Source organism: Aspergillus flavus, chromosome 6 (genome assembly GCF_009017415.1).
Source record: "Aspergillus flavus chromosome 6, complete sequence".
Lineage (NCBI taxonomy): Eukaryota > Fungi > Ascomycota > Eurotiomycetes > Eurotiales > Aspergillaceae > Aspergillus > Aspergillus flavus.
This window is the reverse complement of record NC_092410.1, coordinates 171,772-195,670: the sequence shown is the minus strand read 5'-3', so window position 1 is coordinate 195,670 and position 23,899 is coordinate 171,772. Positions and strand designations below refer to the sequence as shown.

At 48.1% G+C, this 23,899-nt stretch overlaps 10 protein-coding genes across 10 annotated transcripts; 6 read left to right on the top strand and 4 right to left on the bottom strand.

Moving 5' to 3' along the window:
- Positions 1-880: 880 nt before the first annotated feature.
- F9C07_7907 (CVNH domain-containing protein) lies at positions 881-1,419 on the top strand (the record flags this gene model as incomplete). The annotated part of the gene is made up of 3 exons (XM_041294356.1): positions 881-1,125; positions 1,176-1,300; positions 1,355-1,419. The coding sequence occupies 3 exons, from the start codon at positions 881-883 to the stop codon at positions 1,417-1,419; spliced, it is 435 nt and encodes a 144-aa protein (XP_041149723.1).
- Positions 1,420-2,310: 891 nt separating this feature from the next.
- F9C07_7906 (extracellular proline-serine rich protein) lies at positions 2,311-3,123 on the bottom strand (the record flags this gene model as incomplete). The annotated part of the gene is made up of 1 exon (XM_041287025.1): positions 2,311-3,123. One exon carries the CDS (start codon positions 3,121-3,123, stop codon positions 2,311-2,313), a length of 813 nt encoding a protein of 270 aa, XP_041149724.1.
- Positions 3,124-5,162: 2,039 nt separating this feature from the next.
- Positions 5,163-6,004, bottom strand: F9C07_2214960 (uncharacterized protein; the record flags this gene model as incomplete). Its single annotated transcript, XM_071509674.1, has 4 exons — positions 5,797-6,004; positions 5,631-5,733; positions 5,368-5,572; positions 5,163-5,345 (listed from the first exon to the last, which is right to left on the bottom strand). Exons 1-4 carry the CDS (start codon positions 5,804-5,806, stop codon positions 5,163-5,165), a joined length of 501 nt encoding a protein of 166 aa, XP_071367610.1. The 5' UTR covers positions 5,807-6,004.
- An 857-nt stretch (positions 6,005-6,861) lies between these two features.
- On the bottom strand, positions 6,862-9,238 carry F9C07_7905 (putative MFS monosaccharide transporter). Its single transcript, XM_071511692.1, has 10 exons — positions 8,993-9,238; positions 8,885-8,937; positions 8,560-8,832; positions 8,433-8,513; positions 7,989-8,384; positions 7,901-7,941; positions 7,838-7,852; positions 7,503-7,792; positions 7,368-7,453; positions 6,862-7,309 (listed from the first exon to the last, which is right to left on the bottom strand). The coding sequence occupies exons 1-10, from the start codon at positions 9,135-9,137 to the stop codon at positions 6,992-6,994; spliced, it is 1,698 nt and encodes a 565-aa protein (XP_071367609.1). The 5' UTR covers positions 9,138-9,238; the 3' UTR covers positions 6,862-6,991.
- A 1,072-nt stretch (positions 9,239-10,310) lies between these two features.
- F9C07_2235088 (uncharacterized protein) lies at positions 10,311-11,817 on the top strand (the record flags this gene model as incomplete). Its single annotated transcript, XM_041287020.2, has 2 exons — positions 10,311-10,396; positions 10,449-11,817. The coding sequence occupies 2 exons, from the start codon at positions 10,311-10,313 to the stop codon at positions 11,815-11,817; spliced, it is 1,455 nt and encodes a 484-aa protein (XP_041149726.2).
- Positions 11,818-12,489: 672 nt separating this feature from the next.
- On the top strand, positions 12,490-14,084 carry F9C07_7903 (uncharacterized protein; the record flags this gene model as incomplete). Its single annotated transcript, XM_041294357.1, has 4 exons — positions 12,490-12,849; positions 12,903-12,931; positions 13,003-13,729; positions 13,797-14,084. The coding sequence occupies 4 exons, from the start codon at positions 12,490-12,492 to the stop codon at positions 14,082-14,084; spliced, it is 1,404 nt and encodes a 467-aa protein (XP_041149727.1).
- A 184-nt stretch (positions 14,085-14,268) lies between these two features.
- On the bottom strand, positions 14,269-16,744 carry F9C07_2166952 (Tannase/feruloyl esterase). Its single transcript, XM_071509332.1, has 3 exons — positions 16,723-16,744; positions 16,640-16,652; positions 14,269-16,575 (listed from the first exon to the last, which is right to left on the bottom strand). The coding sequence occupies exon 3, from the start codon at positions 15,568-15,570 to the stop codon at positions 14,350-14,352; it is 1,221 nt and encodes a 406-aa protein (XP_071367608.1). The 5' UTR covers positions 15,571-16,575; positions 16,640-16,652; positions 16,723-16,744; the 3' UTR covers positions 14,269-14,349.
- Positions 16,745-17,879: 1,135 nt separating this feature from the next.
- On the top strand, positions 17,880-20,062 carry F9C07_2260403 (putative siderophore iron transporter; the record flags this gene model as incomplete). The annotated part of the gene is made up of 2 exons (XM_071510149.1): positions 17,880-19,209; positions 19,275-20,062. Exons 1-2 carry the CDS (start codon positions 18,090-18,092, stop codon positions 20,060-20,062), a joined length of 1,908 nt encoding a protein of 635 aa, XP_071367607.1. The 5' UTR covers positions 17,880-18,089.
- Positions 20,063-20,313: 251 nt separating this feature from the next.
- On the top strand, positions 20,314-21,954 carry F9C07_2285684 (iron/ascorbate family oxidoreductase). Its single transcript, XM_071510775.1, has 6 exons — positions 20,314-20,563; positions 20,616-20,717; positions 20,769-20,937; positions 20,985-21,108; positions 21,166-21,593; positions 21,646-21,954. Exons 1-6 carry the CDS (start codon positions 20,509-20,511, stop codon positions 21,887-21,889), a joined length of 1,122 nt encoding a protein of 373 aa, XP_071367606.1. The 5' UTR covers positions 20,314-20,508; the 3' UTR covers positions 21,890-21,954.
- Positions 21,955-22,228: 274 nt separating this feature from the next.
- Positions 22,229-23,821, top strand: F9C07_2285683 (cell wall glycosyl hydrolase YteR). The gene is made up of 3 exons (XM_041294359.2): positions 22,229-22,979; positions 23,070-23,500; positions 23,562-23,821. The coding sequence occupies exons 1-3, from the start codon at positions 22,361-22,363 to the stop codon at positions 23,646-23,648; spliced, it is 1,137 nt and encodes a 378-aa protein (XP_041149730.1). The 5' UTR covers positions 22,229-22,360; the 3' UTR covers positions 23,649-23,821.
- Positions 23,822-23,899: the final 78 nt, after the last annotated feature.

The window sequence follows — 23,899 nt, the reverse complement described above, 5'->3', positions numbered from 1 at the left end:
AACTTGGCACATTCTCTTATCGCACGGACACATTTTCAATGTAAGCCACCCATCCTATTAATACGGTCTTCAGACTTCATGACCTGCTTTGCGCTTTGCTGGCTACTGATGACTTGTCTTGCCACAGATATATCATATATAAATACAATCCTGGAATCCTGATAGACAAACAGCTAGGCCTGTTCCTGAACACAGTGAAGAGGGTTAGATGTGCAAAGAATTAACTGTGATAGACGATTGTTGAAGACTCCAGTCAACAAAGGGCGATATCTTTGCCTCAGGCATCTGGTTGGGGGCACGGAATGCTCTTTATTTGCATAAGTGATCATCTTGCGCCCGACGGTCTATAGACATCTTGCATTAATATCCATCCTTTGCCACAAAATATACGCTCAGCCTTGCTTGAGCTCGCCTGAAGCATGAAATAGGTTTACCGAATTGTGTAAGGACAATCTCACCAAGATAGCATACTCTTAATTCAGTTTGTATTAAGATTACGCGTGACACCCATTGAAAATTAGACAGAGTCGGGCGTTAGTCTGGGTTAGTGAACAAAAAGCAGTAATTAATAGTAGGTATATTGTCCTTCTTTGATTCTTACAGCTTTTGTTCTCATTCGTCGGAAGGAGTCACCTGAAATAATTTCAAGGACTTGGTACCGATATGAAGGACTAATATGTACCATTCATGCTCTAAAGAACAAGCGCCCGAAACGAAAAATAACAGAACAAAGACCTCTAGGAGCAGGGCAACGAGCCAATGACTACATATAGGGAGCAGTTGCAACATAAATAACATAAACAAGAACTCCAGAAATCTCTCTGTATATTCCGCGCACCTCTTCCCAATATCTACCACTATTCATAGACGCCCCGAAAAGATGCAACTGCCCCAGGCAATCGCTATCCTGACTCTGGTAGCCTCCGCCTCCGCTCATGCCATCCGTCGGGAAGAAGACAAGCCAAAGGCCGATTTTTCGAGGACCTGCGACAAGATTTCCGTTCCAAAGGGTGGCAACCACCTGGAAGCAGAGTGTACTAGGTCAAACGGGGAAGTTTTGAAAAGCTCTCTGGACCTGAATTTCTGCATCCAGCATACATATGGGGGTATGGAATTTCATGAGGAGTACGTATATCTATTGCACTTGTAGTTCGGCTGCGACTAACGTGGTGTAGCGGCCATTTCTATGGAAACCCCGGATGTACTGGTTGTCAAGTTCTCAAAGATTCGCCAAATATGTTACAGTGCGTGTGTGGGACTTCACAGGTCGGTGCCTTCAAGAAGGCAGAGCTGGACTTGGGTAAGCTCTCTTTACATATAACATCATGATTGAGCTCTAACTGAAGTATCAAAGATATCATGGTGTGGAACAATGATGGTCTCCTGCAGTGCTATAGTCGCCGCGCGGACTCTGTCTGAGCTTGTGACGAAGGGTTTCCCCAGATATTGTCAAGGCATATACATAACCCTGCTCATTATTTCAACTACCTGTACGTATCAATGGGTGCAGATGTTGTGGATGTGATTATAGCCAGTGGTGGCAGGTTTGGTTACTATGGAAATTCCAATATATGCTGAGGCTTTGTTCGTGTTGAGACACTTGAACCGCCCACCCCCAATGTGGTCTCTATGAAATGCCCCTTTTCATTTAATTCCAAACTATAATAAGTACTGCCAAGCGTTGTCACTCTTGTGGAGTATCGAATGTACAATAGAACGAGGGAGAGAAGCGGCTGCGGGCAACAAATTTTCTTTGTGTTAACCTAATTTCGTTACCACGACATGGCCAAAATCCTTCGTTCTTTCTATTATGGAAATTACCAAATTATACCAGGGAATCCCCTGACACTAATGGGAAGAAAACCTGTGTTAATACTGTAAAGTACAGGACTGAGGAGGGTTGATCCCATCACGTGGTACCTACTGACCTACCGAGTCTTGATCAATGCTGCTTACCCTTCGAAACCTGGAAAACTTCTGAAAAGTTACTTCTAGAGGTTTTGCATTGCATTTCATTATTCCTATCGCTTCAAAGAGAGGCAAAGCTACCAGAGGCCAAGAGTTGTTCAATCAACTATATGACGGCTAGGCTACATGTGTTAGCACAAAACAATAACCGTACAAGATAGTTCTAATTTCTTCGCGCTTGCAAGTATCTGGTGATTTGTCTCTGCATCTGTGCAATAATCAAGATGAAATCTTTGCTGGTATGATGTCGATATGGTGAAACCGTATCTCCATTCAGAAACGAGTATACAAATACATAGTATCAAAGAAGTAAGATTAATCTTTAACACAGCATAGCCGTGTTCAAACAAAAAGACATTGTTCGTCTCCCGGAGCAGCAGGTACGGACACCGTAGTAGTGATCGTCACGACCTTTGCTTCGCCAGTGACCACACTAGGTGCAGCAGTCACCACTGCCGAAGATGTATCGTGTCCAGCGTCATTGGGGCCAGCCGGTACCGCGGTCGGTGTTGGGACCTTGTCCAAGGTCACGGGGTGGGAGTAGTCTGAGCACCAACCAATAGTCTTAGGCACGATTCCGGGCTTCACGTATTTTGAAGAGGCAGTGACAGTGGAGGAGGGAGCAGGAAGGGCGTGTGTGGATTGCGGGAGGTGGCTGGAAGGAAGGCCGAGGGAGGAATGATGAATCAGACGGGAACTGGAACCGGTAGGGCTCACCGTGACATAAACAGTCGACACCGCGTTGGTGGGACCGCAGGTGGAAGCTGGGGGTGGCGTGACGGGGTCAGAACAGCTGGTGCCATTTACAGGATCTGAGACCGTGAACCGGTCACCCTGCGCGTAGATAATGTAGACATTGGTCCCGTTGATGGCGCTGATCTGATAACCCCATTCGGGGTTGGTGTCGCAGGGGATCTGCACCGAGTATGACTGATCGGCAGTGGGCACATTCCGAGCCAGAGGAACGTAAGACGGAGGCCAGGAAACAAAGTTCCACAGGTACAGGCTGATTTCGGTGGGGTCAGTGTCCACTGTACTCCAGTTGACCGTTACGGTAGATCCGGCGGCGTAGGTCGAGTTGGCGCCCGGCTTGTTGATGCTCAGGGCGGAAGCCAGGGGGGTGAGCCCAATGGCAAAGGGGAGCAGAAAACGCATTTTTCTTGTCTTTCTTTTGGGGTTCCTTTACGGTATTTCCTTTTGTGGCTTGGTGGTATCCGGCCCCTGAATCAATTGACACAAAAGGAGTTTAGGAAGAAAAAAGAGAGTACTAAATGAATGACCGGTAAAAAAAGAGCGACTGATATTAGGATAGCCGGACAAACGAATGACAGATAGTTAGGATAAAAGGAATGTATTTTCACCCAAGAATATAGATATCAGGAAAGGGACTGGAGGGAATTAAGTAAGTAGTGGTTCCATTTGCCGGAAATTAAAGATAGGGCAGACGAACCCATGAACTCCAAGGGAAATGATAGTCAATCAAACTAACGGTTTTTGCTCCGCCCGTAAGCTTCCTTGGGCTCGTGGCTTCCTCATTAATTGGTGAGGTTTGAAAGGGCAATGAAACCCAACGGTCTGTGCTCGCCTAGCGCCTTGGCTTTGGCTCCAAAATAGATGGTTCGAGGCTCATAAAATTGGGCACAACCAGTGCCACTTCATTCTTGAATTGCTTCGTATGTAACCTTGGACGGACATAAGCAAGCATTAGTTATAAATCGCGCAGGCTTCACTGTTAATTGGTTGTAAAGCGATATGTAGACCACCCTAGCGAAGAACTAGGTCGAAGTCGGTCACGTGATTCCTTTCGCTGTTTTTCTTTTGGCCCCAAAGAGATTAATAACAGCGGGTTCCTCAGCACCAGTATCCAAGGTGACATTTCCAGTTGTCAACTTTTGTGTCATGCACTGGAATTTGAACTTTTAAAACACAATTATGCTGATACGGGCGTTAAGATAGGTTCGGCAACTGGTTGGAAGAGTATGATCTTACCATCACGCGTGTCAGGGATCGCCATCTGCTGAATATAATCAAGAGGAGGCAGATTGTGACAGATATATGGATTATGATACCGCTGATCTAATGAGAGATGTTATTTGCCTTCGTTCAAGGCGGACGATGATAACGGCATTTTGCATATTCAGAACCTCCGGGTAACTCTTGAGACTGCATAAACAATTAAAAAGCCCCTCATGCTGTTTCTCATTCTCCATAGCTACTGTGTCTGCATGTGGATGTAAGCTCCCACGTTCCTTAGAATGCAGATTCGATGTAGCAAAAAGGCCTCCTTGGGGCAGTTCCAGGTAATGATGAACACAATGATTGAGCTAGGGATGAATAAAGGAAGATGATGAGTGGAGAAGAGATTTCTAAAATCTCCACTGTAAGATCCCTATGGAGTACGCAGAGGTGGGATAGGCTCTGACGTGGTCCATGAATGCACCAGGATAAATATGACCGACACTTTTGAAAGATACCACACGCCGTTTCTTTTTCTGTCTTTCTATTGTATATTGCAAGAGGGTTACAATGTCTTGAACTTTCAGGGTAAATACCTTACGGTATCTGCCTGAAGAAACTTGGAATCAGGAATTGATCTGTGGTCGTGCCGTTCTGACCGACAGACTAAGGTTAAAAGCTTAGATATGTCACTTTTCATTCATGTAGATCATTACTCCATATTGAGCTCCGACATTAGTGTACGCCTGTCAACTATGCCTCTCAACCTGATGGAGGTGTGATTACATACTCAACCCAAACGTGGGGACAGCTGCTATTGTTCAACGAATGAGCTGAATGCCACGTATCATGTCTGTGAAACTGCACAAGTGCTAAAGAGCGGCATTTTTCCTTAGATGCATGAGAATATTAGAGACCACATGATGTCATGTGCTATTGCTAGAAAGACTCTCCCGCTTTCATGCGAAATAAGCCTGGTGTTATAAACACCCTCTCAAGACATCAATTCTTCCCTTTTGTTTCCCGAGAAATTGTATAAAAGGATGGCTGGCTCGGCATCATGGAAGGGACAATTCGAAAAATGAGAATATTCTATGAAGAGGGAACTTATGGGTTGAGGTTCCTAATCCCATCACATTTCATCAGTCGATTCCGTTTCCTAATCTCGCAAACTTATGATTCGCAAACTGCGACACAATATCAATCTACAGGTGACATGCGGGCACAGCTGTGAATCTTCACGCAGGAGGCAAAAGGTCTTGTCCAGTACCCCCACCAACAGAATGGTTACCTTTTCCCAACTGCCATTCCGTGATACCAAAGGGAGTGTTTCCAGCCTGGTAGTACATTCTGACCTCTGTTCCGGACCAGCATATAGCCGCTAGATCAATGCCTTGAATCGTCTTCCCGTTCATTGCCCTCTTTGGGTGTACAGGGGCGTACTGTCATAGCACCAGTGCCAGAAGTCGGTGTTATGGCCAGTCCAGTAGATACGGAGGTGAACTTCGCCACCACTACCAAATTGTGTAGCTGTGATAGCACAGCCACTAGGTGCGTTGGATCCACGACATTATCCATTGACCACCAGCACTGTCCCACACTCCAGCATTTCTGGACAATATCCTTATTGCCGTGCTGCACATAGACACTACATGGGAACGTGAGTCAACCACTCATATTCAACTGGGATACTGATTCAAACCCACCGGATTTCGTGACCAGCACCCGGTCCCTCGGAGGCTGTCACTCCGATTGATGTTCCAGGAAGCGCTTTCCCCAGGTTTCCGCCTGCGGACCAACCGCCACCCGCTTCAAGAGATATATGTAAGCAAAAGTAAAAATATCAGTCACGGTGGAGAGTATTGAACTTACGCCAAACCATTTCTTGAATGTCATTATTTGGCAACTGGTAGAAGAGGTGAATCTCGCCAGTTCCTGGAAGATACGTGGCTCCAATTTTGGTGTACGGCGCAGCGCCTTGATTACATTAACGGATCCTTGCCCCCATGCGTTCGTTCCGGCATTATAGCCGCGACTTCTGACACTATTATTAGTGTCGAGGAAGAAAAGACTGATCTAGGATATCAATATCATCAGTATTGATTCTGCTTTTGGATTTCACGTTAACTCGCTTGCACGAATAGTGCTACCCACATCTCTATATCCAATAACAAGATAGAGGAAGCCCTGGGAGCCTACGTAGGCTGCAGTAGCATCGAAAAGATAGAAAGTAACCAAAGGGCTAAAACTTGGATCGGTAATGGAACAGTACAATTGATATCATTAATATACCAACACTTACAACCCATAGAAGGTCGTATAGAATATATCTTCTTACCCTTATCTGTAATTTACTTACATGTATAGAATCCAATAGCTGGTCTCCTCGAGAGTACTATAGAAACTATTTCTTTCTTTAGGAGCTAGCTATTACCCTGGAGACGATAATCAGCAAAGCAGACAGATGGTGTAAAATAGCAGTTTGTATATTACCCAAGAGTCTTTTATTTGGGATTTAGTCATCGAGTGGAATATAAGTCTGAAACGTAATGCCAATTGTTTAACCATGCTATTCTATATCGGAAGGCCGAAGACCTAGTGTGCACGGACCAAGAAACTACAGTTAGTCCACGACCCACGAGGATGATTAGTAAAAACCTAACATAAATACAAAATTAAAGCTAAGTGAGGAAAAATGTACTATATTCTTTGTATATTGTCCGGCTCGCCCGGGATTGCCGGCAACAGTACGATGGCATTACGGCATTAGCAGTCGGCCAAAAGAGTTCAGGCTAAATAGACGAGATTATCCGGCAAAACGTCGGGTTTTGCATAAAATTGATATGCGGAGAAATTCCCCATGGATGACGGCTCAGGCCGAATGTGGGGTGTGGAGGGGATATAATTGGCAGATGTGCTACGAAACACTGGCAAGTTCATGAGAAGAGATATACATTAATACTCCAATAGTAAGCACTCTTAGCGACACCAGCTACTTGACACATATCACGCCATCTTACGTAGTTTAACCACCGGTAGGAACTCGCTAGCTAGACCACTTACAACACTACTCCGACACATTATCCACATGGGTAGGCTTCTCCACCACCTTCTCATCGGTTGGATGCTCTGGTTCCTCACCTAACAAAGCCAAGAGCCCAATCTCACGCTCAATCCGTCGCTTCCGGGCCTCATCTTCGGCGGCCATACCCCCAGAGCCAAAGAGTTCGTCCATCTCTTCCAAGGTACGGCCCTTGGTTTCGGGGACCAGGAACCACACCCAGAATACACCGATGGTGGTGATACATCCGAAGAAGATAAATGTACCGTAGTTCGATGCACTCAGGAAGGGGGAGGTAGAAAGACCCACGGCGAAGTTGTTGAGCTGAAAACGGAACGATCAGAATTATGGTGCCAAATCATAGATTGGAGGAATAACTCACCCAGTTACTGCTTCCACCGATACTAACACCCTTGGCACGCATACTCAGGGGGTAGACTTCCGAAACCACGATCCAGGCAACAGGACCTATGACAGTTAGTCAAAGCCGAGGGATGTCAGACGTGGTTCGACTCACCCCATGAATAGGCAAAGTTGATAATGAAAATCCACACAAATACTACAGCAACCCATCCAGGAGCCTTGTGCTCGGCAAAGGTATGTTGGTATGATCCAATAATACCAGCCACAATAAAGTGGCAAACAGCCATACCAATGCCACCCGCAATGAGGATCTTCTTGCGACCAATATTGTCGACCCAGAGAACGGCTGGAATAGTGAAGACGAACTCGAAGATACCAGCTACTCCAGTGGCCAGCAATGAAGTAGTGGTACCGCCGAGCTCCAGATCCTTAAAGATTTGTGGGCTATGAACGATTAGAAGTGTCCATCTGGTGCAGCGAAAGACTCACGCATAGTAGTTGATCCTAGACGTGGTTAGTACACGTTATATAATCTCAACGGTGGGGACTTACGCGTTGATACCATTCCACTGCTGAAAGACCATAATCAAACACTACAGTTGTCAGCGATCGCCAAGGAAAGCTTTCTCGAGTAACATACGGCAACAGTGGTCCTCTTGAACAGGGATTTATCCGTAATGAGGGACATGTAATCATGTACCCCAATCATGAAACGGCTCTTGAATGACCCATCCTGATACTGCGGATACTTCTTCCGCGCCGTCTCTTCCTCAAACATGCGGAGCGCCTTCATCTCCAAGAATTCGATGCGCACGAGCATATCATCGACAGAGGCGTCGCGCAGACGCGCTACGGTCTGTAGACACTCCTCTTCACGGCCCTGATTCATTAAATGACGCGGCGACTGAGGCATGAACAGCATCATGCCAACCGCCAGAACGAGCGCGGGAAGAATTTGGATGCACACGGGAATCTCCCAGGCGGCAATAGACTGACCCTCTCCCGTTCCGCCGATGAAGTTTGTGCCATATCCAATCTGTCGAATCAGCTCAGCCACGAGATGAAAGGGCAGTATGGTACTTACCCAGAAACTGACCATGATACCGAACGTAATAGCCAATTGCTGAACGGCGACTAGAGATCCTCGGATTTCGGGGGGAGCCTGCTGAGGTGAGACAACGTCATCCGAATGGGAGTTATATTCAACATACCAGCTCGGCGTTGTAAAGCGGGACAATCATACTCAGGTTACCGACTCCCAGACCGGTGACGAACCGACCAGCATAAACGAAGTCTGGGTTCGTAGTGCACGCCTGAACAATGACTCCCACACAGAACACGACCACGGCCACAACCACGGTCACACGGCGACCCAACGCGTCGGCCAAATATCCATTTGCGAGTGTTCCCAACCAGGCACCTAGCTCAAGAATGGAGGTGAGCATACCCTGAGCGGTACCTGTGTGTTCTGCATATCCTTGGGTCTGTATCATATCAGCAGGTGTTATGGGGCGCAAAGGGCTACTGCGCGCATACCGCATCAATGAAGGACCGCATGGTAAGAATTTGGGCAAACATTCCCTGGTTATCTGTAGGAGATTAATCTTCTCATCACGAAGTGTTTTGGAACCAGGCGGTACATACATCCGTAGACCAAACCACCCAGCGAGGCGAACAGCGCAATACCAAACGTTTTCTTGCTGCTGACCAGCCCGCGCCATCCGACTCTGCCTCCAGCAAGCTCTGCGCGCTTGGCAGAGATGCCTTGAGAGGCCATTCCACCCGCCATGTTGGCGATACAAAGAAGGAGTCGTCGATATTCGGTATAAAACTTGCCCTATGGAGGTCGAAAGGGCTATATGAGAGCAGCTGCTGTAGAGAACAGAGTTGAAGTTGAGCAAGGAAACAGTCGCGACCGTCGTAAAGATGCCGATCAGAAACCCTCTCAGGGGAAAAGGTCCTGGGATCCCGGCTCATAACGGCCTTTTGTCTTCTTATCCATGAGCCAGAGCAGCTCCTGCGACTGCTGCTCCGACCTCCGCAGGCTTTCCAATTTCCGGTAAGGATCGCTGGTCTAATTTAGCCAGAGTTTCCCACTGACGTGTTACGGTGTTATCCCCGGCTATTTACCCCCGTGGGGGCTGATAAGTAAGGGCTGATAAATCTATTCGGATTGTCCACCCGTGCCGAGGTGTGGGAATCATTCCTCTTTGCACTATTAAGCTTCGTGGCTACGCCTTCGGTATGTTAATTAGTCTTGGCTGGACGGCATGCCGTAGAGAATTGGCATTAGGCTAGATGTTGCTAGTATTATTTCTAGTGGAAGAGAGAGAAGAACCTCAGCAAAAATAAAAAAAAAAAAAAAAAAAATACTGCATGCCAGGTCCGGGTGCAAACAACGTGGCATGGGCCATAGCTCTCATAACTCTGTGCTTTCCTACAGGATAATGTGGACTGATGTGGGTTAAATCCGGGGGAATCTCCCGTAAGCAAAGAACAGACTGTGGAGAGATGGAGCATCGGATGAGATTTTATCCGATTAATATCGGCCCTAACGCGGCGGAATATCCCTCGAACCCCCCGGATGTCTCTGGAATATTTGCGAGTTTAATAGGAGTTCTCTCGAGAGGATCTTTCCTTTAGAATCATGTAAGCACGACTGGTCTCTGTTCCTTTCCTAGTAGCCCTCACCTCCCAAAACGCTGCAACACCAGCATTCTTTACGTATGCCAAAATCGATTTGCCAAGGCCTGCGGTGCCCTAACAAGCATCAAACTACTAGCGAGTCAGCTAGTCCATAACGAGGTATTTAATGCAACATCGCTTACTTAGCCGCTACAGTAAATGCCCGATAATTGCCCCTCGGCAAGGAGCTTACGTGGTTTTCCCCCTGTTCCGCTCTCATCACTCTCTGCGGGTGTGCTTCCGTCGGCTTTAAGTCTCCTCAATTATACTAACGGCAATGAGAGACGTGCCCGATTCGAGTGCGCCTAAGAGGATGCGCATAGCCCGAGCTCCTAGGTCAAAATCCGGATGCCGCACATGCCGGTTCGTAGATAACGCCGAAGCTTCCAGACGGTACACTAATTTCCTTGGCTAGAATACGGCATGTCAAATGCGACGAATCACCCGATAGGTGCTTGAACTGTGAGTCAACTGGGCGCCAATGTGACGGCTACGATCTTGATCGACTGCCTTCAAAGAAAGGACCCGCCAGCAGCACAGCCCTCGGCCTCCATCAAATGCGCTTGGTGCTCCCAGATCAAACATCCGACGAGAGACGATGTTTCTCATATTTCCAATGCTCTACCATCCCGATGATAAATGTCTGGTTCGATCACCAGATGTGGGAACGGCTTACACTCCAGATGAGTCACGCTGAGCCGGCCATCTGCCATGCGGTCGTCGCGGTGAGCGCCTTGCAGCAGCTAGTAGAAACGACTGGTATACCCGTGTTACCCGAGGATATGACGAATCGCTACCACCGCTTCGCTTTGGGTCAATACAACCGAGCGGTCACGCATCTGATCTCCCGGATGAACTCCAATGACCCCAGCGTGAAGAATATGGCCTTGATGTGCTGCTTACTGTTCGTGGTCTTCGAGTTGACTCGTGGGCGGTATGACCTGGCGATCGTTCATCTTCAAAACGGAGTTAAACTGCTGGGTGCCGATGCTCAAAGACCGAATTATAGCTCCCTATACCATGCCCATCCCTCTTTAGCCCTAGAGCGACAGATAGATCCATCTTTCGCCGCTGCAATAATGCACCTGGACCTGCAAAGCGCACATTTTGGAGTCTCCAAACTACATGACGGGCTGGATCTAGAAATGTTCGCGCACCAAGTCGAAAGCGCACCGGCAATTGATGATTTCCGGACTATCCAGGACGCGTGGATCGTCCGTGACCGTATCTTCATTCAGTTCTGCATGTTTGGTTCTCTCTGTGAGTCGTTCTCTGCAGATGAGATATCCGCGAACTATAGCGTATTATGTACGGAGCAGAGGAAACAGCAGGCGCAGCTGGCTGGTTTTGCGGCGGCGCTGGATCGCTTTGAGGAGGCGAGCCTTCGTCACAGATGTCTTACGCCGAAGGAGCAAAGGGCCATGGCAATCCTACGTATGCATCATGCGGCGCTTTCCGTCGTTACGGATATATGCTTGATAAAGTGTAGCGAAACTATCCGTAGTATCTCCACGGAACGCTTCAATAATGTTGTCGATCAAGCGAAGAGCATCACGACCAGTTTGAAGGAGATTGCACCCCGAAGCACACCTCGCCGTCCCACACTTCTGATGGAGACAGGTACCATAGCACCCCTGTTCTTCGTCATCGCAAAATGTGATAATCCGGGAGTTCGCCAGAGAGCACTGAAGGTCCTGAAGTCATGGCCGCACCGAGAAGGCTTGTGGGATTCCCAACTGGCCGCAACGTTGGCTCGTCAGATGATGTTTGCCGAGGCACGGTAGACCAGAAGAATGTATCTTCTCATTATTTGTTGTGCTGTACTTCGGGCATGCATAGTGTCGACGTGGAAAAGAAGTACAGCGGTCACCTGATTCACATTCAATGAGATTCAGCCGTGACAACGCACAACTAGCATTCACGTGTCAGAAGTATTACCTGTCGTTGTGGCTACAGGCAAATATGCATAGTAGTATTGTACGGTGACTCTTTGCTTGTAGGGCTTTACCCCGCCTGTGATCTTCGGACCGAGGAGGCTTACCATTCCGGATTCGGCATAGGAAGGGCAGTTATGTTGCGCATAGAAGAGCGTTTATGCTGCATCGTGTTCACTGAGTTTCTATTCTTATAGCCTAAGAGCGGGGTCCTGCTGTTCTATTTCTTAGCAGAAGAACCTCGATCTGACGTAACTAAAGCCATGTGAAACCCTGACTTTTCCAGCTAGAAAAATGGGGCCTGAAGATCTGCAAGTTAGTTATACAACACCATGAGTCTCATTGTCCAGGAGGACTTCCATATCTCGTGCTTCCGACATAAGATGTATTTAATTATGCCGACCTCGGTCCGCGGAGAGCTAACTTAAAGAAATCACCATACTCAGCAAATCGTATATATTATTCTTCGATAGTAGGACTTCATGATGTCTTGCACTATGTACCATATTATAATTTGCAATAATGTCTACTACCAAGAACGCGAAAGGAAATCGAGTCGAGTATCACTACTGGGACTATAGTTTCGAGTGGACTGATGAGCATCGCCCTGCGAGCGAGTTCGAGTCTTGGATTCACAGTTGCGATGGCCTTGCCGATAAGTGCAATCAGATCTTGAACGATTTACCTGCCCCTGTCGACGATGAAGGTGGCAATGTTTCCAAGCGAGACCGATATGCACTTTTGAAGGGGAATCGTGAAAAAGACCCGAAGCTCGAGGAGCTGTGGAACCAGATCAATACGGTTCCCGAGTGGGTGGACTGGGCACAGATTCAACGTGGCCAAGATGTATATTGGCGATATATGCTTCCTATCATGAACTCGGTATGACTCTCTTGTACCTTGGAGAGAGACACTGCTAACTCTATCACGTTTAGCTCACATATAATAGCTTACTCGGTGGAATGTATGATTTTCTCTCTAGTTTCGTTTACCTACTACTTAATGCGTTCACGCTCTAATCACAGCAACATATAGGGGAGCCATTCGTGTGGGAGAAACATTATCACGGACTGGCGGGTTCAGCGCCACTGTCGTTCGTCGCCGACTACTAGAGACCGCCCAACATGCATTCCAAGTGAACAGCTCTGTGGACAGCATGAAGCCAGGAGGAGCCGGGCATCTCGCGTGCGTTCGAGTCCGGCTCCTTCATTCAACCGTCCGTCTCAAGATCATGAGCCTGGTGGGGCGAGACCCAAGTTACTACGATGTCCAAAAATACGGCTTGCCCATCAACGACCTGGACGCCTTTGCTACTATCAATACGTATAGCAGCACCGTTATCTGGCTAGGGCTTCCGCGTCAGGGCATACACCTCAGCAACCAAGAAATGGAGGATTACATCGCTTTATGGCGCCTGGTAGCCTGGTATATGGGCGCCCCGGCCGAGCCCTTTGAAAGTGCAGCCAAGGCAAAAGTCTGGTCCGAGTCTCTTCTCATCAATGAATTTGCCCCGACCGATACTGGAAGGATCCTTGCAAAGAACATCGTAATAGGAATGGAAAATACCGCTCCTACATATGCCTCGAAAGAATTCATGGACGCCTTAGCCCGGTTACTGAACGGCGATCAGCTTTCGGATGAGCTCCATATTCCGCAAACGAGTCTGTACTATCGTATGCTGATGTGGGGATATTGTCTTTCGGTGAAGTTACAGGCCAAAGTACTACCTAACATTGCCTTTATTGAGAAATATGTTTTTGAAGTATGGAACCCCTTACTCCATTTCCCATTGCCCCCGCAGGATACTGACCTTGTAATCTCAATTACAGTCTCGCCGTCGCATGATGTGGAAGGGCCTTATGGATGAAAAACACGGCCTCGGAAAGGAAACAATCTTCGACTTTAAATTCGTTCCAAGCCTCAACCGAACTACACACGAGGGGAAGCGGAAATCCTATATGTTTAAGAGGCCCGGTCTTGAGGTCCTGTCCTATATGGGTCTCCTTACTGCCTTTGGGAGTGTTGCCGCCCTCAGTACCGCACTTTATCTGGCAGCAGCAAAGGTTTTGCTTGGGAGTCAAGTTGTGCCAGACTTGAGTTACCTTATACGTGCTTAGTTGGACTCCTGGGGCGCGGTATGTTCTAGTCTATGATTTGGCAGTTGTGTGATTCGTGTTAGACAAGAATGACTTTGGTATCTTCACCCTCTGCATCGCGATAATCATGTATTTCAAATATTCAGTTAAAATTATGTATAGCCGTACTGATTGATCTCTCTTATTTTACCATAATACTACTTGTCTAGTAATGGTAGCTTGGATTGCATTCTCTGTATAGCGTGACTGCAATGCTTAAGTATATCTTAGGTTTGACAGACATAAACTATACACATTCCCAAGCGTTCTCATCCGTATACGAACCTGGCCCGACATATCGATTGCGCTTGGGATACTTGCAGTGCTTCCGACGATACTCCACAGTAGAGCCATTCAGCTTAGCACCCCGGACAAAATCAGGAGCGACACCTTCTTCCACCCACTGAACCATGGCAAGAAGAACATTATCCTGTGGATTATTTCCTGCAAATGTTCCAGTCCCCTGGCCGATCGCCGAGGGCCCATCTGCATTTGCGCAGTGAGCCATGCCGCTGATTGGGAAGAAACGGTAGAAGCTGTCGAGTTCAGAGGGGCTGAGATTCATGGTGTCGGCAACGTGCTTATAGTAGACTTTAGAGCTGTCGGAGGAAATGATCGCATCTTCCATGCCGTGGTAATGAAGGACCTTGCCGCCTTTCTTCTGGAAGGGAGAGAGATCGCCGTTCCAGGTGGAGATTTGATACGGGTCCTGAGCGTTGGCAATGGCGGCGTCTTGCACGGTCCAGGTTGCTACGTCCCAGTTGGTATTGTTGAATACCACGTAGCGATACCAATCTTCGGCATAAGCGAAAGGTGTCCCGCTGTAGTAACTGGAGTAGGCTGCTAGCTCGGATCCGGGCTGCATCCGCGGATAGAGGAACGAGCCATTCAGCCCATAGGTTGCACTGAAGACACCATTGACTGTCTTGACCTGCGCTCCAGTGAGACACGTGCCGGATGTGGAGGATTGGGTCGCATTGCATAGCAGAGTTTCAATGATCGGCTGACAAAGATCTGGATCCTCAATGATGCCGTCCTTCGCGCCGTCGAGGGAATCACATTGTCTGATGATCTCATTGTGTACAGCAGTCCATTGTGTTTCTGTCACGAATGTCTCTGCGCTGGAGTTGCCCGTGAGGGTGAGGAATCGGGCACCCCAGCTGGTCAGATTAATGAAATTGAAAGCAGGTGCACCAGCCACAACACCGTCAAAGTCGTCTGGGAACGTCTGGACGGACTTCCATCCCTGTCGTCCTCCAGTCGAGCAACCGAGGTAGTATGACTTGTTATAGCCTTGAGGATAGAAGTTTTTCGTCAATTCCTTCCCGACAACGACGCCGGTATGGAGGGCACGGTAAGCAAAATCCTCAACCACCTCGGTGTTTTGATAGAAGGAGACACCATTGTTACCAAAGTGTCCGTTATTTGTGCCAACCGTGGCAAATCCATATCCAGCGGCATAGGCCATGTCATCATACTTGACACCTATACGTCATGGTTTAGTCAAGGTGGAACTGGTCAAGGCAAAAAGGTCACATACAGCCACCAAGACCGCCATTTCCTGTGCTCAAAAACCGACCGGAGTAATTGCTGGGCAGCCAGGCTTCCATGAAGATTTGACTCTTGCTGGAGGTCGTTACATTGAGAGCAATGCGACAGAATGCAAATGTGCTGGTTATTGGGTCCTCATCTCCGCCGCAGATGGACGGATTATCGGCCATGGAGATGTTGACACCGGCCGGGACATAGGTTACCGAATGAACATTCGCATTAGTTACGTTGATCTTTGCTTTGAATGATTCACATTCAGCCTGGAATGAGGAGCCATGGTGGTCGGAGCCATTAGAAGAGGAAGTTGAATCTATAGCAGCAGCCGCAGCTGCGGTTGCAGCTAGAAAAGGCAATAAGAGTTGCATGACAAGCATGGAAGAATAATGCTACATTGCGATTGACATTTCCCGAGCTACATGCTTGATTTTATAAGTTTTTGCCGTCCTGTACCCAGGGGATGATTTCATCTAGAAGTGAAGTATCAGATAATAATACCCCTGAGTCGGGACCCCACAAACGGCAAAAGTGAAGGATGGAAAATAAGCACCAAATACCGGGGTAAGACTGTAAAATACAGGACCTCTAGAAGCCTCGGCGATACTTTGGATCGAGCAGGTCGAAAGCATTGGAGATCGGCATTTATACGTCCCGTGCAAGTTTGAGTGGAGAAGAATCCGCCATTTCCCCGCACTCCATGATTTTCTCCGCGATCCAGACGCGTCTCCGCCTTGAACAAAACACGGCTTGGATTCGGCAATTGATCTGACGATTAGCTGCCGGTATATATCTCAAACATATGGTGTATCCCGAACGTGTTCAACACGGGCTCTTTGTAGGTTTTGACATACTGGTTATTTGTGACCACCAGGGTTGTTTTGTCAAGGAGGATTGACCATTGAGCCCTTTGCCAATGTACAGAAGTGTTCGTTCTCTGTCCATCCTCGACCACAATAATTATTTGCTGACCAAAGAGAGGTGAAATGAAGTCTCCTTCATTCGGTATGATCTGCTCTCGGTGGTCCAAAGACCCCTTCCTGTTAGGGGTCCCATCTCATCTCGCGTTCCACAGTCAATAACGGTGTCCGCTGATTCGTGGTGGCTTTCAAGTTTGTCGTCAAGTTTTAATACTGGTGGGTCTATCTAACGAGCATCAAATGAGACATGTTGCCAGAATGGACAGGGGACCCTCGGAGTAGTTATAGATGGAGTACTTACCCTGTCACTGGCCTTCACTCGGCCCGAGGAAGCCTGGATGAGAACGTCGGGAAAGTTAGCGATCGGCTTTGATCTTATACCGTACGCCAATACTCTCAGCGACTTCTTGCTATATGTGATAACCATATATGCTCCAAATCATTGACTTAAGACCGTACTGTATCCACGAAGGGTCGCCTGTTGGCTTAGTGAAAGTGTTGATGTCCTGGAAAATCAGAATGGGGGCAAAAGTGGACACCGGATTGTGGTCAGGTTCTATTCCTTGACGGGACACCTATCTAGATATGAAGGATTTGGGTTAGTCCTTGTCTCTCATTGTCAACTCGGTCGCTGTAGTGTTTTGGGGCATGTCACCGTAGGTCGGCAACCACGGTTGGTTATTCTCAAAATCAACATAAACATATCGACCCGTTCGTAATTAGCTCTTGGTGTGCTTCCACACTATCCTGTTGATTCTTTTCTCTAAACAGATATGGTGGCTAGATGAGAACGTTAAGTCCAGAGATTCGGGTGCAAAGTGTCTACAGCCTAGGGCGAATGCATAGCCCGGTTTAGGCGCATCGGACAGGACATGACTAAGTAGGCAGAGACATTCCCTGGTCGGGAAGCACGCGACAAACCCTTAGTAATTGACATAGTAACAGATATAGCGCAACTAGGGACAGCACCATGGTCAGTTCACATTTACTCATGTCGGACAGATTCCGACACATCTGATTAGATTAGATTCCCTCGGATCAGCTCCTAATTGGCTGCTCTGGCCGGGAGCCAAGAGGTCAGTAACCAAAAGTAGAATATGGATCCCATGACCTAAGCATTTCCAAAGGCACCCAGCGTTAGCATATTAGAGAGAGTAGGAATGATGATTGGTATCAATCGTGCTGACATCTCCACATGTCCTTGATTTGCTGGACCTAGTTCTATGCTTGTTCAAGTACGGTGGTGCGACGCGGTCCAGTCTCCATCTACGGTGAGACGGGAAGGCCAGAAAAGTTGGGAATCTAGGAACTACTTATTGGAAAGGAAAAATAATTAGTAAAGTTAATACAAAAGATCGTACCACAGGATCTTATCAGATTGAAAATATAAATGACTGAGGAGGGAAAAAATGGTTCCTTGCTCAATCAATTTCTGGTCCAAGGCCAAACGTGTACTCACTCGCCAGAAATATATACCCTGTCCATCGTTTTATGAGGACTTCAAAGCTACCAAAATCCCATCATGTCACCGAGCGATCAAATCACCCAGGTCACAGGGCTTGACAAAAATTATGAGCTCACTTTGAAGCCCACAATTGGGGATCCCCAACAGTCGCAGGGAGTCACTCGAATGGAAGCCGTCTATCGCGAAGCCAAGTCGGATCGGAAGACATTGTGGCTCATCGGAGTATCAGTGCTCGTCTGTGCGTGGGCCTACTCGCTCGACTCATCTACTACGTCCTACTACTCAGTCGATGCCTCCTCGTATTTCAAACAGCACAGCTCGGTGCTCTCCACTCTATCAATTGCAACAAGTATCATCAGTGCCGTGAGCAAACCCTTTATCGCGAAGATCTCCGACATCACATCCCGTCCCTACACATACGTGTTGGTCCTGTTCTTTTATGTACTCGGGTATATCATTGTTGCCACCTGTAGGACCATCGCCGGCTACGTCGTTGGAGAAGTCTTTGTCGCCATCGGGAGCTCCGGGCTTGACTTGACCAACGACATCATCGTCGCCGACCTGACGCCGCTCGAATGGCGCGGATTCGCGAGCTCCATGCTCTCCACACCCTTCATAATTAATACCTGGTTTGCGGGTAAGATTGTGGATGCCATTGATAGTAAAGGGCAGTGGCGCTGGGGATACGGCATGTTTGCCATTATTATGCCCGTCGCCCTCGGACCAGCCGTCGCCACACTCATCTACCTCGATCGCAAAGCCAAGAAGAACGGCATCGTGAACATCGCCTCCTCTAATGCCGCCCGTCGAGCCGCTGGGAATCTTTCTGAGAGAGAGGGTCGTGACATACCCCATGGTACGGTCTCAGCACGAGCGGCTGGGCCTTCAGAGCCTTGGATGCGGTCTGCCAGGCGCATCCTGGACGAAATTGATGCATTGGGCCTGGTCTTGCTGGGGTTCGGCTGGTCGCTCTTGCTACTACCATTTTCTCTTAAGACCTACGCCGATGGTGGATGGCGGAACCAATCCCTAATCGCCATGATGATCGTTGGTGGCCTCCTCCTGATCGCCTATGTTATCTACGAGGTGAAATGGGCCCCCGTACCTAGTGCACCTCGTCGACTGGTATTCAATAAAACTTTCACAATGGCCATCGTTATCGATAGCTTCTACATGCGTGAGTTCTTCCCACCCTGCTATCTCGCCTATTCATTATTACTGAGCTATGGCGCACAACATCAGTTGCCGGAAGTGTTCGCGGTCTCTACTGGGACTCATATGTCTACATTGCTAAGCCCTGGAGCTACCAGAGCTGGGTCTACTACGGCAATACCCTCACCCTCGCCCTCTGCATTGCCGGACCTTTTGTCGGCCTCCTACAACGATGGACACATCGGTACAAAGCCATTCAGATCGCCGGTCTAGTGATCAAAATAATCGGTATGGGAATCATGTTGGAGGGGAGCATGGCAACTGCCAACACGGGCGCCATGGTGATGGCGATGATCCTCGTCGGATTCGGTGGTTCTATGTCTGTGGTCGGATCGCGCGTTGCGTCGCAAGCATCCGTCCCGCATCAGGATGTCGCGCTGGCTATTTCACTGTTAGCATTGTGGTCGAAGATTGGTAGAGCTATTGGATCGGCGATTGTTGCTGTGATCTGGGCAGATCAGATGCCGAAGCAGTTGCGAAAGTACTTGCCATCCAATGCCACCGAAGCCGATGTGAAAAAGCTGTTTGGTAGTCCCACGTCTATTCGGAAGTTATACGGCTTTGATGATCCGATGCGAGTGGGAGCGGTGTTGGCATATCGGCACGCGTTATATTATTGTCTGGCTACTGCGCTGGGACTCGCGTTTATCCCTCTTATCGCTTCGCTGTTTCAGCACAATTACTTCCTGGGCAAGTCGCAAAATGCTGTCACAAATGTCGGAAATGATGGGCTGCCCCTCGCTGAAACTCGTCGGTCGGAGCTGGAGCCTCCCAAGAACAAGAAGGAGGCGTTCCTGCGCTTCTGGGCCGGTAAGTAAATCGGACGGACATCGTGTGAGCGTATGAATGCTGTTTGAGATGGAGGGAGGTCAGATGTCTGTGTATTGCAGGATGGCCTTACTATACACGTATTAGCAATATTCTAATGAGATAAGCAAGACCTGACATGGTTGGTTAACTTGGCTTGAAGACGGCAAATATGTAGTGCGGATGGCGTGCCCCAGCCCCGGCATAACATCACTTTATTGAGTCGTTATTACTTCCGTAAGCCAATGATGGGGACTTGTAGCACCAACGCCCGACTCGAGACGCGTGGTAAAGCTTGCGTGCTTTCTCACATTATTGGTAATCATCGGAAGGCGCATAATGCGGGGTTGAAGTGTTATATAGCGTTCATCTTCAGGGTGGCCTATTGCTTGTATTCTTGTCGCCATCTTGTCTTCTCACAGGTGCTCTCCAAATAACCAAGACTCTTTTATTCAATATGCCTGCCAAGCTCATTGATAGATATGATCACGTTCCAGTGACGAAGGAGAACCGTGAGTAACAATACTCACCCACTTTAGTCGTTCAATGAAACTGATGACACAGTTGACTGGGCTGAGCTCGTCACCCTTGACCTCAGCCAATATGACCAACCTGGAGGAAAAGAAGACCTTGTGAAGCAATTGGATCACGCTGTGCGGCACGTGGGTGAGTATCCTGATCCACATGTATCGCGTTGTCTAATATTGTTGGAAATAGGTTTCTTCTATGTCAAAAACTTCAACATCAGCCAAGATGAAATCGATCGCCAATTTGCCCTCGGTCGCGAGTTCTATGCACTTCCTCTAGAAGAAAAGCTCAAGTACCACAGCGCCTCTGACCTCGAAAAGGGGGAATATAACGGATATAGACCTGCGGGACACCGGGCGTAAGACCTCTACTACAGCTGCTCAGAAAATAGACTAACCTCGGGAGTCTTGGAAACGGAGTCAAAGACAATGTACAGGTTTACAATATTCCAAAGTTCGACGGCTATCACCAACGCCAGCAGCCGCCAATTCTCGGGGATCATCTGGAAGAGATTGAGGCATTTAGTCGGGTATGTACTACCAGTTTATACCGCACCTGACCACCCCCATAGTAATGATGAATACAGAAATGCCACACGGAAGTAGTAGAGAAGCTTCTCCGTCTGTTCGCCATTCTCCTTGAACTTCCAGACGAGGACCAACTTGTCAAGGACCATCAATACGATGTGAAAGGCGAGGACCATCTTCGGTACATGCACTACGCAGCCCGCGGGGCCGAAGAGAACAAGATAGTGGGCGGTATGTACGTACCTGGACATACGGATCTGGGGACAGTCACTCTACTCTTTCGCCAACCAGTTGCGGCATTGCAAATCCTCAATTCCCAGGGTCAGTGGAAATGGGTGCGTCCACAAGATGGAACCATCACGGTCAATACCTGTGATGCCTTGACTGCTCTTACGGGTGGTCTAATCAAGTCAAGCATTCATCGTGTACATGTGCCACCAGCTGACCAGGCTCATGTGGATCGATTAGGAGTATTGTACTTTGCACGGTGAGTTTGTCATTGAGGGTCGGAGCATAACAAATACTTACTCCTTATGTAGGCCGAATAACCATGTTGTGCTGGACCCGATTCAAAACAGCCCCCTGCTCAACCGACTTGGGCTTACGCAGAATGTCTTCACGGAACTGGGTCAGCATTTGACCACTGAGCAATGGGTCAAGGTCAGACAGACTCAGCAGCAAAGACGCACACGGGATGCGAAGATTTCAGAGGATGGGAAGTACACTTATCAGCCGAAGGATCTTGAGATAATCCCTGGTCTGCACGCCAAGGTATACAATTAGGTATATAGCACAGAGTAAAGTAGTGTCATATATCTCACTAAGAAATCCAATCAATTTTAAACATACCACCTTAGAGCAAACTGTATGGTCTAGATTGTTACTGCTTGGCGGAGTACTGCGCCACTCACATGGGGCTCCTATAATCCTTGGGCACAATTCCAATTTCCTTGGCTAATATTAACGTAAATAACGAAGACTGGGAAAAGAAGACAGAAGCGGAAAATTCCACCATTTACCATCATGCTATCGTGGCTTATCTGCAGCTAAATTTAAAGTTGCGGGGTGTTATTCGTGGGGTTTTCTGCGGGAGGAGGAGTCGATAATTCATCCGTTTCTTGGCTGAAGAGCTCCTGTATGGGGTAGAGATACCCGAGGCTAGGGTATATAAAAAGATGTAAAGTACATAGACAGCTACTGATGACAGAAAGAGCAGGATTAGCTATCATACTAGTCTAATCACCGCTCCTCAAGATGCGATCATCTATAGCCCTCCTCGCCGCGACGGCAGGTACAACACTGGCGTCCAGCAACAACTACACAGAATGGATGGCTTCATCTTGGTTGTCCAAATCGGTGCCCGTATCCCGGAACTACGCTTACGGTGTACTCTATCGTGGCATTGAACTCGCTCACAACAAAACCAACAACGCCGAATATCTAGACTTCATTGAGTCTCAACTCTCGGGCGTCGTGAGCGATTCAGGCGAGTTGATCGACTATAACCTCACCGACAAAATCTCCCTTGACGATCTACGGATCGGTACAAACTTCCTGGCTGCTTGGGCCGCCACTAGTCAGGAGAAGTTCAAGCTAGGAGCCGATACTCTCCGGCGACAGATTGATATAACGCCCCGCAATGAGGGAGGTGGGCTTTGGCATCGTGATCCTACCTATCCCAACCAGATGTGGCTGGATGGAATTTACATGTCGACTAATTTCTACGCGCTGTACACTGCATGGTTCGATGCAGATAACAGCACTGCGTGGGATGATATTATGCTCCAGTTTGACTTGATCGAGGAGCATTGCTTGCGTGAGGATGGGCTGCTTGTCCATGGATTTGATTACAGTAAAGCTGCTGTTTGGGCTGGTATGTAATCTACATCTCACAAATCGTTGTTTCGTTCCCTCCCATTATCCTCAAGTTTGATCGAACGAGAAAAGTAACAAAAGCTTGCAGATCCTGAAACCGGTGCTGCTCCACTCGTCTGGAATCGCGCCCTGGGCTGGTATTTCATGTCCCTTCTGGATATCCTGGATTACTTTCCCAAGTCCCACCCAGGCTGGGAGACCAACTTGGGCCGATTCCAGAAACTAGCGCAAGCGCTTAAACAAGCTCAGGATGAAAGTGGTGGGTGGTATTTGATCATGAACGATCAATACCCGAGCGACCCCAGGAACTACATTGAGAGTAGTGGGTCTGCCATGTTCACATATGGATTCTTAAAGGGTATTCGGAACGGATTCCTAAAGGAAAGTGAATATTCTCAGGTGGCCGACAAGGGGTATAAGCTGCTTGTCGACAGGTTCGTGAGTAAAAATGACAACGGGACGTTGAACTGGGAGGGAACGGTGGAGGTGGGAAGTCTAAGCAGCAACGGGAGCTTCGAGGTAAGCCTGATGTTTACTGAGCACCATATCATTGCACCAAGGCTTTACTGACTGTATGCAGTATTACATATCTGTTCCCGTGGTGCAGAATGATGTTAAGGGCGCGGGGCCGTTTATGTATGCGAGCTATGAATTGGAGGCCTTTTAATACAGGGTGACCAAGGAAAGGCCACGATGAGGATGGATCATACTCAGGAAACAAGAGCTCTAGCTAAGAGCTTATGCGCTTGCGTTTTACGTTCCCTGTACAGAGACACACAGAATGATACAATTTGGACTGTTAGATATCAACATTTGTTATTGACTAAACTTCGATTGGTTATCCCAATTGTCTCTCGCGCTTGCTGTCTAGTTTCGACGTACATATCTCACACGGACCAGAGCTCCACAGACTAAACC

Excerpts from the sequence above, each read along its gene's own strand:
- F9C07_2285683 (XM_041294359.2), top strand. The coding sequence starts at position 22,361 with ATGCGATCATCTATAGCCCTCCTCGCCGCGACGGCAGGTACAACACTG. Across the intron at positions 22,980-23,069 it reads TAAAGCTGCTGTTTGGGCTG|ATCCTGAAACCGGTGCTGCT; the intron begins GTATGTAATCTA and ends AAAAGCTTGCAG. Across the intron at positions 23,501-23,561 it reads GCAGCAACGGGAGCTTCGAG|TATTACATATCTGTTCCCGT; the intron begins GTAAGCCTGATG and ends GACTGTATGCAG.
- F9C07_7905 (XM_071511692.1), bottom strand. The coding sequence starts at position 9,137 with ATGGCGGGTGGAATGGCCTCTCAAGGCATCTCTGCCAAGCGCGCAGAG. Across the intron at positions 8,938-8,992 it reads GGGTGGTTTGGTCTACGGAT|ATAACCAGGGAATGTTTGCC; the intron begins GTATGTACCGCC and ends AATCTCCTACAG. Across the intron at positions 8,514-8,559 it reads CGCTTTACAACGCCGAGCTG|CAGGCTCCCCCCGAAATCCG; the intron begins GTATGTTGAATA and ends GTCTCACCTCAG.
- F9C07_2285684 (XM_071510775.1), top strand. The coding sequence starts at position 20,509 with ATGCCTGCCAAGCTCATTGATAGATATGATCACGTTCCAGTGACGAAG. Across the intron at positions 20,718-20,768 it reads TCACGCTGTGCGGCACGTGG|GTTTCTTCTATGTCAAAAAC; the intron begins GTGAGTATCCTG and ends TGTTGGAAATAG. Across the intron at positions 20,938-20,984 it reads AGACCTGCGGGACACCGGGC|TCTTGGAAACGGAGTCAAAG; the intron begins GTAAGACCTCTA and ends TAACCTCGGGAG.
- F9C07_2166952 (XM_071509332.1), bottom strand. The coding sequence starts at position 15,570 with ATGGCCTATGCCGCTGGATATGGATTTGCCACGGTTGGCACAAATAAC.